General features: G+C 40.4%; 1 protein-coding gene across 15 annotated transcripts in view; it reads left to right on the plus strand.

The window, feature by feature from the left end:
- DLG1 (discs large MAGUK scaffold protein 1) overlaps positions 1 to 13,843 on the plus strand; it is a 352,797-nt gene that overhangs the window by 303,576 nt on the left and 35,378 nt on the right. For 8 of the 15 annotated variants that reach the window (XM_075004306.1, XM_075004308.1, XM_075004307.1 and 5 more), the window contains one exon: positions 5,190 to 5,231. The exons of 3 other annotated variants lie outside the window; for them this stretch is intronic. In XM_075004306.1, the coding sequence (XP_074860407.1) occupies positions 5,190 to 5,231 (42 nt within the window). Of the gene's footprint in view, positions 1 to 29; positions 64 to 5,189; positions 5,232 to 13,843 lie in introns of all 15 variants that reach the window. 4 more of the 15 variants (XM_075004313.1, XM_075004314.1, XM_075004319.1 and 1 more) reach the window with 1 other exon arrangement.

Raw genomic sequence — 13,843 nt, forward strand, 5'->3', positions numbered from 1 at the left:
TTGCTTACCCTCTGGGGACTACTCTACAGGAGATCCCTGACGACATGGGATCAAAAGGCCTGAGTAAGTGATCAAAATACTCCCAAGTTATATTTAAACTCCACCTGCGAAATTTATTTTTATAGCTCCATTTTGAAGCTGAAAGTATTGCTCTGCTGACATAAGGCGGTTAATTTATTTCAAACTTTTGTAGAATTTTCATAACTTGTAACATTCCTGGGTTTTTTTCTTTTAAGATCTTGTTGCTTCTTTCAGTTCAGGTGACAACCTAATTTTGTTTTGGGTCTAGAAGCTTAACTACCCTATTTTGTATGTCACAGTTAATGGCTGCTCCTCTGAATTAGTGTATCTTTTCTAGTTTGTCATTTTTATTTTGACTTTACCTTTCATTTTGTTTTAAAAAGTCCATATTCTACAGTTTTGATCCACGCCGTTGCAGTAATGCTTATTCACTTCAGTTTTTGTTTTAACCATTATTGTAGGATCTTATATTTTTAATGGCTGCTGCTACTGAACTTGCTTTACATATTTTAAAATTAGCAGCAGTAAAAATAGCTTTTTTTCTCTTATGTGATAGAAAATGTATTGCAAGAGATAAGCTCTGAAGAAGTTTTTTAATCTATTTTGATTCTTATGTGGTACTCACATTAGAATACTGATCATACATTAAGGGGATTATTATTAGGCACATTTATCAATTTCAGTTCCTACAAATCTATATGTTTTTTATTTCATGAAGACTATTAACACTGGTGATGCTAGATAAGCAGTGCTGGATTAATAAGGTCCATGTTGTAAATAATTTAGCTTTATAATTCAAATTATAATAAATTTTAAGTGCTGCCAACTACTCTAGTAAAAATAGATCTATATGCCTATAACTGTCTAGATGTTTAGGCATCACTAACATGATAATCCATCAAAGGATGAAATTTCTCAGTAAAGGTAAAATTTACTAGCGTCATTTTAAAATATTGGGGATCAAGATGTATAAATTATCTCATAAGGCTGATAAGGCTTTGAGATTCCAGACAAAGCTTTCCGGTGAGTAATTATTTTCTATTCAGCCAACCAATTAGAATTATTTGAGGAGGTCGACAGACATGTGGACGAGAATGATCCACTGGATATAGTGAACTTGGATTTTCAGAAAGCCTTTTACAAGATCCTTCACCTAAAGGTCTCAAGCAAAGTAAGCAGTCATGGAATAAGAGGGAAGGTCCTCTCATGGATCAGTGACTGTTTAACAAATAGGAATAAATGTACAGCTGTCACAGTTGAGGTGTTAAATATTGAGTTCCCCAAGGATCTACACTGGGACCTGTGCTGTTCAACATACTCACAAATGAGCCGAAAAAAGAGGTAAACAGTGATGTGGTAAAGTTTGCATGGCATAATGTTGCTCGAGATAGGTAAGTGCAAAACTATGAAGTTACAGAGGATCTCACTGAACTGGGTGACTGGTTAGCAAAATGTCAGATGTAATTCAGGGTTGAAAAATACAGAACATTGTGCATTGGAAAACATAATACCAACTGTACATACAAAATGGTGGAGCCAAAAACACCGTTACCACTCAAAAAAGAGATCTTGGCATCATTGTGGATAGTTCCTTGAAAACATTGCTCAGCGTCCAGGAGCAGTCAAAAAAGTTACCAGAATGTTAAGAACCATTAGGAAAGGGATAGGTAATAAAACAAAAGACATAATGTCACTATATAGATCCAGGGTATGCCCATCCTTTGAACGCTGCTTGCAGTTCTGGTTGACTATCTCCAAAAAGAAATATTAAAATTGGAAAAAATACGGAGAACAGTAACGAATATACTTAGGAGTATGAAATGTCTTCCATATTAGGTTAGAAAGTCTGGAACTGTTGAGTTTAAAACAGAGAATAAGGTGGGGGAGTATATAATGGAGGTCTAGAAAATCATGAATAGTGTGGAGACAGTGAATAGCAAATTATTACTTACCCCTTCACATAACACAATAAGTCTTATGTGTGCTTGCTCTGGAATTGCTTCCGGAAATGAAGAGCTGGCAGCACAAGCACTGCCTTCTAGACTTCCTGTACACCAACCCCTGAATACTTGGAGCGTTCCCTGGGTCCGGAGTTTCACTCATGCACTGGAGCTGATACTCTCAAAGGGATAGTACACATCATGTTGTAAGATCAAGCACACATCAAGCTAAGATCAGCTCTTTGCTCAATGCACAACATTTTACTTTCAGAGAAAGTGAGAAAACATTTACCATAAAAGACTAGTGAGTCAGATTAGACGGAGTAAGGCTACTGGAAACAAATTATTACATACAAAACAAAATCATATCAATTTTCCCTCTGATTTTTTCCATACATGAGCATAATAAATTTTATGTGTATCCCTAGTAGAAACAAACAACCTAGATATCAGTGTTTTAAAAGTTATCATAAGGATAATTACTTCAGCCAGGGCAAGTTTATACATTTTAGGACTCACTAATCAGAGAATTAAATTCAAGCATAAAAGAGAAATAAAATTGTGAAATACATCGACCAGTCAAACTAAAATAACAGCACTTGAAAAGAATAAAATTACAGAGAACATACACACCTTGCAGGCAGTACCACGAAGCAGTAGCAACACCATCACAATTATACGTTGGGAGATGAGTATATCAGAGACATTGTGCACACAGCCTGGCTGTTGGGGAGGTTTATGAGAGATTGATGCTGTCTTTAAGGCATCCAGTAGAAGGCTCAGACCATGGTAGCTGCCAGCAGCTCTACTGCTTCTGGTCCCTCCTACTCTGCTCTGCAGAGATGGGACACAAAGGCCATGGGAGCAGTTATTGGGCACTCCAGGGCAGAAGGCAGGAGCAACAGAGAAGTGTCTGGGAGGGGTACCTGAATACCCACTGACCTGTGCAGCTCTGTTAATCAAGCACATGTCATCTGATTGACTCCTGGGTGGCCACGCAACCATGCAGCTCAAAGGGAATATAGAACAGAGCACACTGTCTAGACTGAGTCAAAGCTGACTAAGTGGCTAACCTCTAAACTAAAGAATTTTCTTTTACCAAAAATCCAATTTACTCTTTTCAAACAAGGCTGGCTGAGCCATTCCTTTCATGAAAGCAAAATACATTGGCTACTTCTACACATGAGGTTTTTTTTTCTCACAAGGCTGTTTTTTTGTTGGGGGGGAAAGCCTGCAGAGTATCTACACACAAAATGCACTTTTGACAGATGGTCAGCAAAACTCACCACATCTGCCAGCAACATTGTGCTTCTCTGCATTCATGTATATCACTTTTGTTGCCGGACAGGGCTTCCGGTTCACCAGGCAGCCCTGTTTTCAGACTTCCAGTCAGCAGTTTTGTTGAGAGAGAGCCAGGCAGTCTGGCTGCTCTCTGTCGCAAGAGCGGATTGGTCCTTCAGTTCACTTTTATTTATAGATGAGCTTTGTCGACAGACATTTTTCCAGGATATCCCTTCTGACGGTCACATCTGTCAACAGTAACAGAGAGGTAGCCGTGTTAGTCTATATATTATCTAAACAAAAAAAGCAGTCCAGTAGCACTTTAAAGACTAACAAAACAATTTATCAGATGGTGAGCTTTCATGGGGTAGACCCAATTCTTCAGAACAACAGATGTCAACAGATACTTCTCATGTAAATGTAGCCATTGTCTGTTTAATTTGTAGGTACAGGATGTCAGGGTCCTCTTTGCTTTCTAGAAATACCCCCCAGATTCATTGTCGTTACTCATAAAGAAGCTAAATCCTCATGGCTTACCTCCCTGTCATCCCCCTTTTGTGCGCTCCTTTCCTTGTGAATTCCTTTCTGTTTGTTAGTATTTGAATTTTTGTACATGGCATCCATTTGTGTAAGCTAAGAAGGCTTAATTTACATCCCAACAGAGAGACAGATATTTCTTACCTCCTTTCTGGAGGAATCTAATTGTCATTTTTTGGTGAACCGCTCTTAACTTACATGCTCAAGAACATAATTTTTTAATACATATACAGAACTCTTTGCGTACGACATGTACATCCTTATCACAACAACACTGATGACCAGTGTGACATCAACTTTAATTTGAAAGCTAAAATGATACTCTTTGGTGAACCAGAATGGGCATACAGGAATAACGAATTAGTTGTTCTCTTCTGCACCCTTTTGTCAGTTGACATTAAGAGTTTCTTGCTTCAGAGCAGCCCAACCAGTTCCCAAAAACTTCTTGCAGCAGGCTTTGCTAGTTGCTTCTGTTTCACCTCCTGGCTAATATTAAACCTTGCAATCCTACACCTTTACAACTCATGCCCATTACTATAGTGTCACACTGTTGGTTATTAGAGAGATAAAGGATGTAAGTTAATATCTTATATTGGGTCAACTTCTGTTGGTGAGAAAGACAAGCTCTTGAACTTACACAAAGCCAGAGGTGAAAGTGGGCTCGTGCAGCATATCAATAAGGATCAGCCCCTATGAGGCTGACATTAAGCACCGCCCTATTTGGCCCCTCCATAATTTTTCTAGTTCAAGCATTTTAATATGTTTACCACTATAAGTAAATGGACAAGTTGCAGTCAAAAGCAAGATAAATATTCACCTACACTAAATGTCACTTTAATACTGCAGTACTTCTTTTATTTTTGTTGTTGAACTGTTGCTGTGCATAAATCTCTAAAAGTGGAAGGCAAACTATATTTCACTTTTAAACAATTTGTAACAGACACTTTCTAATCTTGAATATCAATCATTTTACTTATGACAAACCACACAACACATTTTTTAATTAAGATAATCCAGAAAATGGATTGGTTGTTATGTAAAAGGCAAGAGTTCCACAATAATACTTAGCACAAGACTGTTAAGTTTTTAAAAGCAAAACAGAAAACAAAGTGCAGTGCACCTCAGGTAAATTATAAATGGTTAATTAACATATAAAAGATATGTTGATTAATATTTTTGTAGTCTTATTTTTATGTAATTTCTATTACAATTTTTTGTGTGTATAATTGAGCTAAACGATAAACAAGCTATCTGAAATACCTTCAGATTTTTACATGCAATATCTATTGGTCTCATATCCTTGATCAGTGTCAGTATTGTCTTTCATCTTGATTATATTTGTCAGTTTTTCTTTTGAAACTTATGTCATTTAGTGTTTTTCCTTATTTTTCCATTGTGTTGCAATTTCAGAACATGTAACCTCTAATGCCAGCGATAGTGAAAGTAGTTACCGTAAGTGTTATAAGTTCCTTCTTTATTTTGAACGCCTGTTACTATCTTTAAGTTTGGATTTCTCTGGGTATTTTTTCCCTGATGCTGATGGTGATACATAGAACAAGACTTTCTGATCAGTTGCAACTGAAATCCTTTTGTATCTGCTCAGATGAGTTGCTAAGAAATCTTGTTTATACTACAGATTATACTTTGTCCTTAACACAAAAGTTGCACTATCTTTACTGACATGGATTTTTTTTTAACCAGAAGATTTAGTTAAACTGGTGCAAATGTCTTGTGATCCATTATTTTGATAGGGGTGATCAATGAGGGAGGGAATAGCTCAGTGGTTTGAGCTTTGTCTTGTTAAACCCAGGGTTGCAAGTTCAATCCTTGAGGAGGCCATTTAGGGATTGGGGCAGATAGATGTCAGGGATGATGCTTGGTCCTGCCAAGAGGGCGGGGGACTAGACTAGATGACCTCCCAAGGTCCCTTCCAGTTCTAGGAGATGTGTATCTCCATTATGTATTATTATTCAACTGAATCAAAATCACAGTTTAAACTAAACTGAAGTAAAACGGTTCACTTTGTCTTATGCACTAGTTCAACTAAATCAGTTTAAGATTTTCACGTTTAGTTAAACTGGTGCAACTTTATCCCAGAGACAAGATTTTTATTAAAAATGTGAACTGATAAATTCAGTGTGCAATTACATGTTTAAATGTGAAAAGCAAAAGTATATTTTAAAAAGTGTAATATGAAAGTGAGGGTGAGTTAGCATTCATTTCTCCTTTTCCAGTTTTTGCTTAATGGTTTTGTCAAATATGGCTGGTTATTTTGAGTTGCCCTTGAAGGGTGACCAGTATTCAGTACCAGAATTAATGTTGTTAAAGGAAGTCCCTGGACTTTTTCATTCTAATTGCATGATGCATTTTAAATACTAGATTAAGTTTTCAAATACAAGATGAACCTCTCTAATCTGGAACTCTCTTGTCAGGCAACATCTGTAACTGAACATGATTTTAGTTAGCTGGACAGCTGCTTATCGTGGGTGTGGCCAAGTTTCCCACTGCTAGACAATGTTGACCTCCTGTGGTCCAGCAAATTGTCTCATTCAGCACCAGTCAGGTCCCAAGAGTACTGGATTAGAGAGTTTCAATCTGTATTATTTTTTATCGCAGTAGCACCATAAGGCTCTAGACAGGGATTTAGGGCCCCTTTGTGCTATCCACTCTACAAAGTTATGTTGAAAAGATAACTTTCCCAAAGTGATTACGATTGCAGCTTCAATCCTGCAATTTATTTCATGTGGATAGACCACCCTCACCAATATAGCAACGCTCTAGAAAGACACAGCAGTGTCACAAACAATGATCTGCAAGATCAAGGCATGGATTACAATATAATAGATAGAGGAAACGTGAACAAAGTTAAGTTGAGCTGAAAGCAAGGTAACAGTCACTCAGGCATACTTTAGCATTTTGAGTTTTTGTCAGGGCTCACCAACTGTTCTTTGTTTGCCAACTATAAATTCTTAAAAGGTATTTTAGTAACTGTTAGAGTTTGGACAGAATGCTAAGGGAATGGTTTAAGGACAACTCAATAATTTTGCAAGTTTTGCATCCTTTTAAATGGATGCTGCCAAATCAGTTTTGGTGCAAAAGAAAAATTTTACTGACGGGAATATCATTAATCGTTTTAAGCAAACAAGTATCCACAGTGCTTGTGACCCTGATATTGCTGTGCTCATGCGAAAATGAAAATGAATTCAATAAGAAACCACAGGTTGAATCTCTCTTGTCTGACACGCTCGGGTCCAGTTACATCCATGGTCCAGAAGGACTTTTAGTTAGACAGATGTCCAATTATAAAGGGTGTGACCAAGTTCCCCACAGTCCCATAAAGTTTGTTTACAACCACCAGTCCTGGTGCTCAATGTTGTGTGTTATTTAGCTCTAATTTAACCCTAAATGTCTAAGAGCCCAGTAATCAGTGGAAACATTGGTAATGCTGCTAGATCAGGAATTGACAATCAAAATAGCGAGGAGAGAAATCTTTTTCAAACTCAAAGTCAAGAGCCGCAACATGTGAATACAAGACAGTCTTTAATAAATGTCAAGCCATATTTTGTCACTCCTATTTTAAGAACAGTGTGCACACAATGATTTGTACCAGTTAGAAAGCAAAGTTACCCCCATCCCCAAGCTTTACCCCCATATCTCGCAGACCCTTCCCCCTCCAAGGTTTCACAGAATCATAGGGCTGGAAGGGACCTCAGGAGGTCATCTAGTCCAGATCTCTGCTTCAAGCAGGATCAAACCCCACTAAGTCATTCCAGCCAGGAACTTGTCAAGCCGGCACTTAAAAACCTCAAGGGATGGAGACTCCTCCACCTCTCTAGGCAACACATTCCAGTGCTTCACCACCCTCCTGGTGAAGTAGTTTTTCCTAATATCCAACCTACACCTCTCCCTCTTTAACTTCAGACCATTACTCCTTGTTCTCCTATCTGACTCCACTGAGAACAGTTTCTCACCCTTCTTTTTAGAGCTCCCCTTCAGGAAGTTGAAGGCTTCTATTAAATCACCCCTCAGTCTTCTCTCCTGTAAACTAAAAAAGCCCAGTTCCCTCAGTCTCTCCCCATGGCTCTTGTGCTCCAGCCCCTTAGTCATTTTTGTTGCCCTCTGCTGAACCTGCTCCAGCACATCCACATTGTTTTTATACTGGGGGGGCCCAAAACTGGACACAATGTTCTAGTTGTGGCCTCACCAGTGCCAAATAGAGGAGAACAACCACTTCTGTAGATCTGCTTGAAATGCTTCTCCTAATGCACTCTAGTAGGCCGTTAGCTTTCTTGACTACAAGGGCACACTGTTTACGCACATCCAGCTTTTCCTCCACCATAATCCCTAAGACCCTTTCCACTGTACTGCTGCTTAACAAGTCGGTCCCCAGCCCATAACAGTGCTTGGGATTCTTCCACGCCAGGTGCAGGACTCTACACTTCTCCTTGTTGATCCGCATCCGATTTCTTTTGGCCTACTCTTCCAATTTATCCAGGTCACTCTGGATCCTGTGTCTACCCTCCAAGGTATCTACCTTTCTCCCTAGCTTTGTGTTATCCGCAAACTTGCTGAGGGTGCAATCCAGTCCTTCATCCAGGTCATTAATGAAGATGTTGAACAACACTGGCCCCAGAACCGAGCCTTACGGCACTCCACTTGAAACTGACCGCCATCCAGATATTGAGCCATTGACCACTATCTGTTGGGCCCAACCGTCAAGCCAGCTTTCTATCCATCTTATAGTCCAAGGATCCAATCCATATTTCCTTAACTTATGGTCAAGAATGTTGTGGGAGCCTCTATCAAAAGCTTTGCTGAAGTCAAGGTTTATCACATCCGCTGACTTCCCCACGTCCACAGAGCCTGTTATCTCGTCATAAAAGCTAATCAGATTGGTGAGGCAGGACTTGCTCCTGGTGAATCCATGTTGGCTACTTTTGATCCACTTTCCCCTCTTCCAAGTGCTCCAGAATGAATTCCTGAGGATCCCTCCATTATTTTCCCAGGGATTGAGGTAAGGCTGACAGGTCTATAGTTTCCTGGGTTGTCCTTCTTTCCCTTTTTAGAGATGGGCACTACATTTGTTTTCTTCCAGTCATCCGGGATCTCTCCCAATCTCCAAGAGTCTTCAGAGATAATGGCCAAAGGCTCAACAGTAACGTCTGCCAATTCCCTCAGTACCCTTGGATGCATTAAATCTAGACCCATGGATTTGTGTACATCTAGTTTTTCTAACCCCTCTCAGACCCAAACTGCCTCCCATCCCCAGTTTTAACCTTTCTTCTCCCCTCTCAGCCCCAAACCCGCTCCCCGCATCTCTAGGTTTACCCATCTAAATCCCCAAATGTGCCCCCCATCCCATGATTAACCTGCCTCAGCTGACGAGCTAAGCCAGCTACGCACTCTGTGGCTACTTCTCCATGTCTGTTGCCTCCCCCTAACTGCTTGTCCTCCCTGCCACCTTCTCAGCAGGGCTGTGTGGCTTCAGCAGGGGCAGACTTAGCCACCCCTCCCTTGAGCTCTCCTGCTCACATCCCCCAACTGCAGCACAGTCAGCTCTCTGCCCTGCTGTGCTGAAAAAATGGAACTAAATTTAATTGTTTTAACATCCAGATCCTGATCCCTCCTGTCACCCTGCAGGCCAATAAACCAATTGCATTTAGTTCCATGATCTCCGACATGGCAGGGCAGGGAGCCCAAGAGGAGTCAGTAGCCAGAGCCACAAGTGACTCCTTAAAGAGCCACATTCAGCTCCAGAGCCACAGGTTACCAACTCCTTTGCTAGACCATATTTACCTCCCATGATTTGGCAAATTCTTTTGTTCAGCACCGGTCAGTTCCAGAGAGTGCCAGACTAGAGAGATTCAACCTGTATTAGACTAGTCAGTTTCACTTTTGTTATGTATCTTTGAAAAAGAGTAACAAAAAATAGAAAGAGCAAGGATGAAGAAAAGTTTACTAGTTAGTAATTACTAATGTGAGTCATATATGCTTTAAAAACTGGAGGTTTTTAACCTGCAGTGTCTCTTGAAAGCTGCTGCTTTAAGTTTTTTAGTCACTCAGCAGCGCTTGTATTTTGTCCTCATGAAAGATTAATAGTAAGAGAGGTAGCCATGTTAGTCTGTATTCTAACAAAACAAACAAGCATTCAAGTAGCACTTTAAAAACTAACAAAAGGTGGTTCATTTTAAGTAATGATGTGAGTTTTATTCTTTGACAAAATCTCTCTGCACATTACAAATGTTTTGTGGAATTTCTTCAAAAAATGTGTGATTTAAAGCAATGATTTCACTAAAGTTATCTCTCTAATTTCTTCTTACTGCTGTCTAACATGAAAGTTATCTTGATTACAGATGAGTATGGTTGTTCAAAAGGTCCATTTTATTAACAGCTGTTTTCCTAAAGCATTCAGTGATATTGACAATATATACTTTTTGCCCTCAATCAATGGGTTTTTAATATTTACTTTTGCTGTCTCTGCTTAATGCTTTGCTTAACTGATTTTTGACTTCGTTATAATTTCTTTTAAAAAGTATCTGATTACATATTAGCTGGAGTCCCTCATAGCTGAGAGGATAGTTGAGTAACTGTAGCCTTAAAGAGGTTTTGAAAGTATATACTGTCTTTCTTTAAATCTGTTTGCATGAGCTACTTCTTGAGGTGTTCAGTAATCCAAGTTGCATGATGTTTGTTTTAATTAGTAACATATCTTAATTTAATTTAAAAAAATTTCAAACTGCTGTGCATTCATTTATTGCTATAATAAGCTCAAACAACAAAGTAACTAATCTAAAATAAAAGACAGCTCTTCAAGTGATGGTCCATATGTGCATTCCCTAAGTGGGTATCTATGTGCCTGAGTCTAGAAGTTCAAACAAGCAGTGTCTGTAGGTCCACACATGCACAGTGGATCTCCTCATGCTCCAAACTGAGGGAATAAAGGGTCAGTGCAGATCATTGTGTCTCCACTTCCTCGTTACTGCCACGTGATTTGAGTTGGAATCCCATGTCCAGTTCAGTCTTCCCTTTTGGGAACTATAATGTGATTAATCTTAACAAACAGTCTTACAAAGGTAAGGGACGTGAATATTGTTGCATTTCTGTCCATACAGCTTCTGAGAGAGGCCTCCTTCCTTTCTCATTCCAATTCAGTGCACCCTAACATGCGGGTCCGAAAGAGTTAGACCCACATAAATCATCTGTCCAAAAAGGAAAGCCACAAAAGAAGGATCTGATGTTACCAGTTCTGGTTCTGGCTCCAACCTACAAACCTAAGTAGCAGTATACCATATATCTGTCTTGGATTTCAGTGCTGAGATCCCATCCAGTAGCTCCAACAGCCTCCATGCAGGAACACTAGACTTTTGAATGGCTTTAACCCCCTGGTACCCTCTTCAGGACCACCCCCCTCCAGGGACCAAGGGGGACCAAAACCTTTGCCTCATGAATTGCACACAGTCTTCCTTGCTATTGGGTCCAGCTCTTATAGAGACATCCTCCTGAGGGAAAGAATATTCACCTCTACATCATCTGTAAGTAATGCCCTCCTGTTGGCTCCATTGGTGCTGCCAGGAGAACAGGTGCCTATTGTCTTGTCAAGAGAATCTGCGGCTCCTGATGAGGCTTCTTCCTCATGCCCAAAAGGATACCAAGCCTGGTCAGAGATCCAAGAAGGTATTGGAATATCCCACTTCCTTTCAAATATGGTTTTCCAAGGGTCTGCAGTACCAAATACAATTAGGTCCTCCCACACTGGGCGATCTCTGCTTGTCTTATTTTGGCTTATGGGATCCATACAACAGAGTTCTAGGATGTGTGCAGAATTCAGGCAAACCCTCCTGAATAACCAACTAGCTCTATTAGAATTTTTTTGAGGAGGAAGACATCAAGATGGTATATCATCTTCCTCACTGGATCAGCCAGTTAACCCTTTCTCCCACTGTCCCCCTGAAATTTACAGACAGTACCAGGTGTTGTTGTAGATGGTGGTAGCTCAACTACAGATACATCAGTGATTCAAGACACAACAGGACCAACTGGATATCTTCCAGCCCTCTACTGAGGGTGAGTCTTCCTGGTTAAACCAAGATATTCTGAAATTCACCAGAAGATTTGACACACCCCTGTCTTTTATTCCCCTACACCAAAGAGGGCTGAGAAATTATACTTAATACCAGCAAACATGTCTAAGACCATATTTATCCATCCAGCACTCAATTCCTATGCAAGCAGCTACAGAGAGGTCTAGGGCTCAATGTTCCAATAGTCCCCCAAATGATAGTCGGTAAATGCCAATTCCTTTTGGCTTGGAAGAATTCTCTTCAGTGAGTCTCCAGTTCAGAGTTGCTGACTACCAGGCAATGATTCAAAATATGATTGCCTTAAATTATGCAAAATTTACAGAGTTTAAAGAAACAACTACATAGACTAACAGATACTTTTGAGCATAAGCTTTCGTGGGCCAAGACCCACTTTTTCAGATGCAGTTTAAAGACAAACTTCTCTAGCAAGGCAGGACCTGTTCCAAGCCCTCACAGTCAAAGGCAAGCTGGCAACCAAAACATGACTTCAGGGGTCAGTTGACAGCTGATACTGCCTCTAGATCCATCACCGCAACTGTAATACCAAGGTGTGAGTTCTGGTTGAAATCTTCAGGGCTACCCCGGGAGATCCATCAAGGACATTTCCTTTTGGTGAAGCTAATCTTTTTAATGCAAAGTGAAGACGATGCACACTCTAAAAGATGACAGAACACCTTATACTTCCTGGACATTTATATCCCAGCCCCAAAGAGGAAACACCCTAAGCAGCACTATAAACTCAGACCACCTGCTTAGATGTTCTGTTGTTAACATTCACGTTAATGTCAGCATAACGAGCAAAGGACTCACAACCCCCATCATATGACTGGTTCTACGTCTACAACTACCACAGCCCTATAAAGGGGTTCTTTAGATGATATGGTCATGGACTGCATGCTGATATTGATGCCATGCCTCATTTCTCCCCCTGCCTTTGTTGCTTACCACTTTACCACTTTTCTATCAATTGTACTGTAGTCTATAGTTATTTCTATACAGGGGAGTAATAAACATCATAACCACCCAGTCTAAGCTGTAAACCTCATCACAAACCACCTTTTGGGACCCTTTTCAGGGACCACTCTTACGAGGAAATTCTGCATTGAGAGAAATTCTCTTTGGAAAGGGGCTTTAGAACCAGTGCCTCCTGAATATCAGAGTATTTTGATCTTTTCCAAAATAAGGCCACAATTTCAGTGGGCTCTCAACGTCATTCAGTGCTTTCTAAACCGCCTTACATATTAGCCACCCATTCTGTGTCCCAGTATTTCATGAGGGTTGTCTTCCTAATTCCTGTCACGTGAGTCAGAAGGGTGAATGAGCCGTGAGCACTCATGGCAAACCCATCATTTGCTTCTTTTCATAAAGCAAAGGTTTCTGTTTGCCTGTACCCAAAAATTCACCCCTGAAGTGATTAGAATTTCATGTCAATAAAACTGCTCACTTTACCAGTATTTTTTTCGAGAGCTACAGGCCTCCACTGAGGAGTAAATTCTTTATTCCCTGGACATCAAGTAGACACTGGCCTTTTATCCTCAAGGAGACAAAGCAGTTAGAAAAACCTGAAGGCTTATTGTTGCCATAATAGGACAAAATAAAGAACTGAGCTATATCTGCCCTGGGGTTCCCCAAATTGACTTCAGCCTGCATTATCCTTTGCCGTCAACTGTATCATATTCTCCTCTTCCACCCACTGGGGTGGAGGAGACAGGGATACCAGAAGGGAGACTTATGGGGGTGAAGCCCTCCCTCCCATACCCATTCCTCACACCTTTTTAAGACTCGTTTCCCCAGGCTGGTAGTGCTGCTGCTGTGGTTTCAAAGGCAGGGCATTGCTGAGTAGGCAAGTCTCCTTTCCCTGAATATAGAAAACAGCAGTGGCAGAGGAGGTCAGGCTACTACTACTGATGAACAGCAGGAATGGTACTGGCTTTCCAGGTTTCTTTTATGTGGTCCAGAGAGCAAGTGTAACCTGAGGACTTG

This window comes from Carettochelys insculpta, chromosome 10 (assembly GCF_033958435.1).
Source record: "Carettochelys insculpta isolate YL-2023 chromosome 10, ASM3395843v1, whole genome shotgun sequence".
In the NCBI taxonomy this organism is placed as follows: Eukaryota; Metazoa; Chordata; order Testudines; family Carettochelyidae; genus Carettochelys; species Carettochelys insculpta.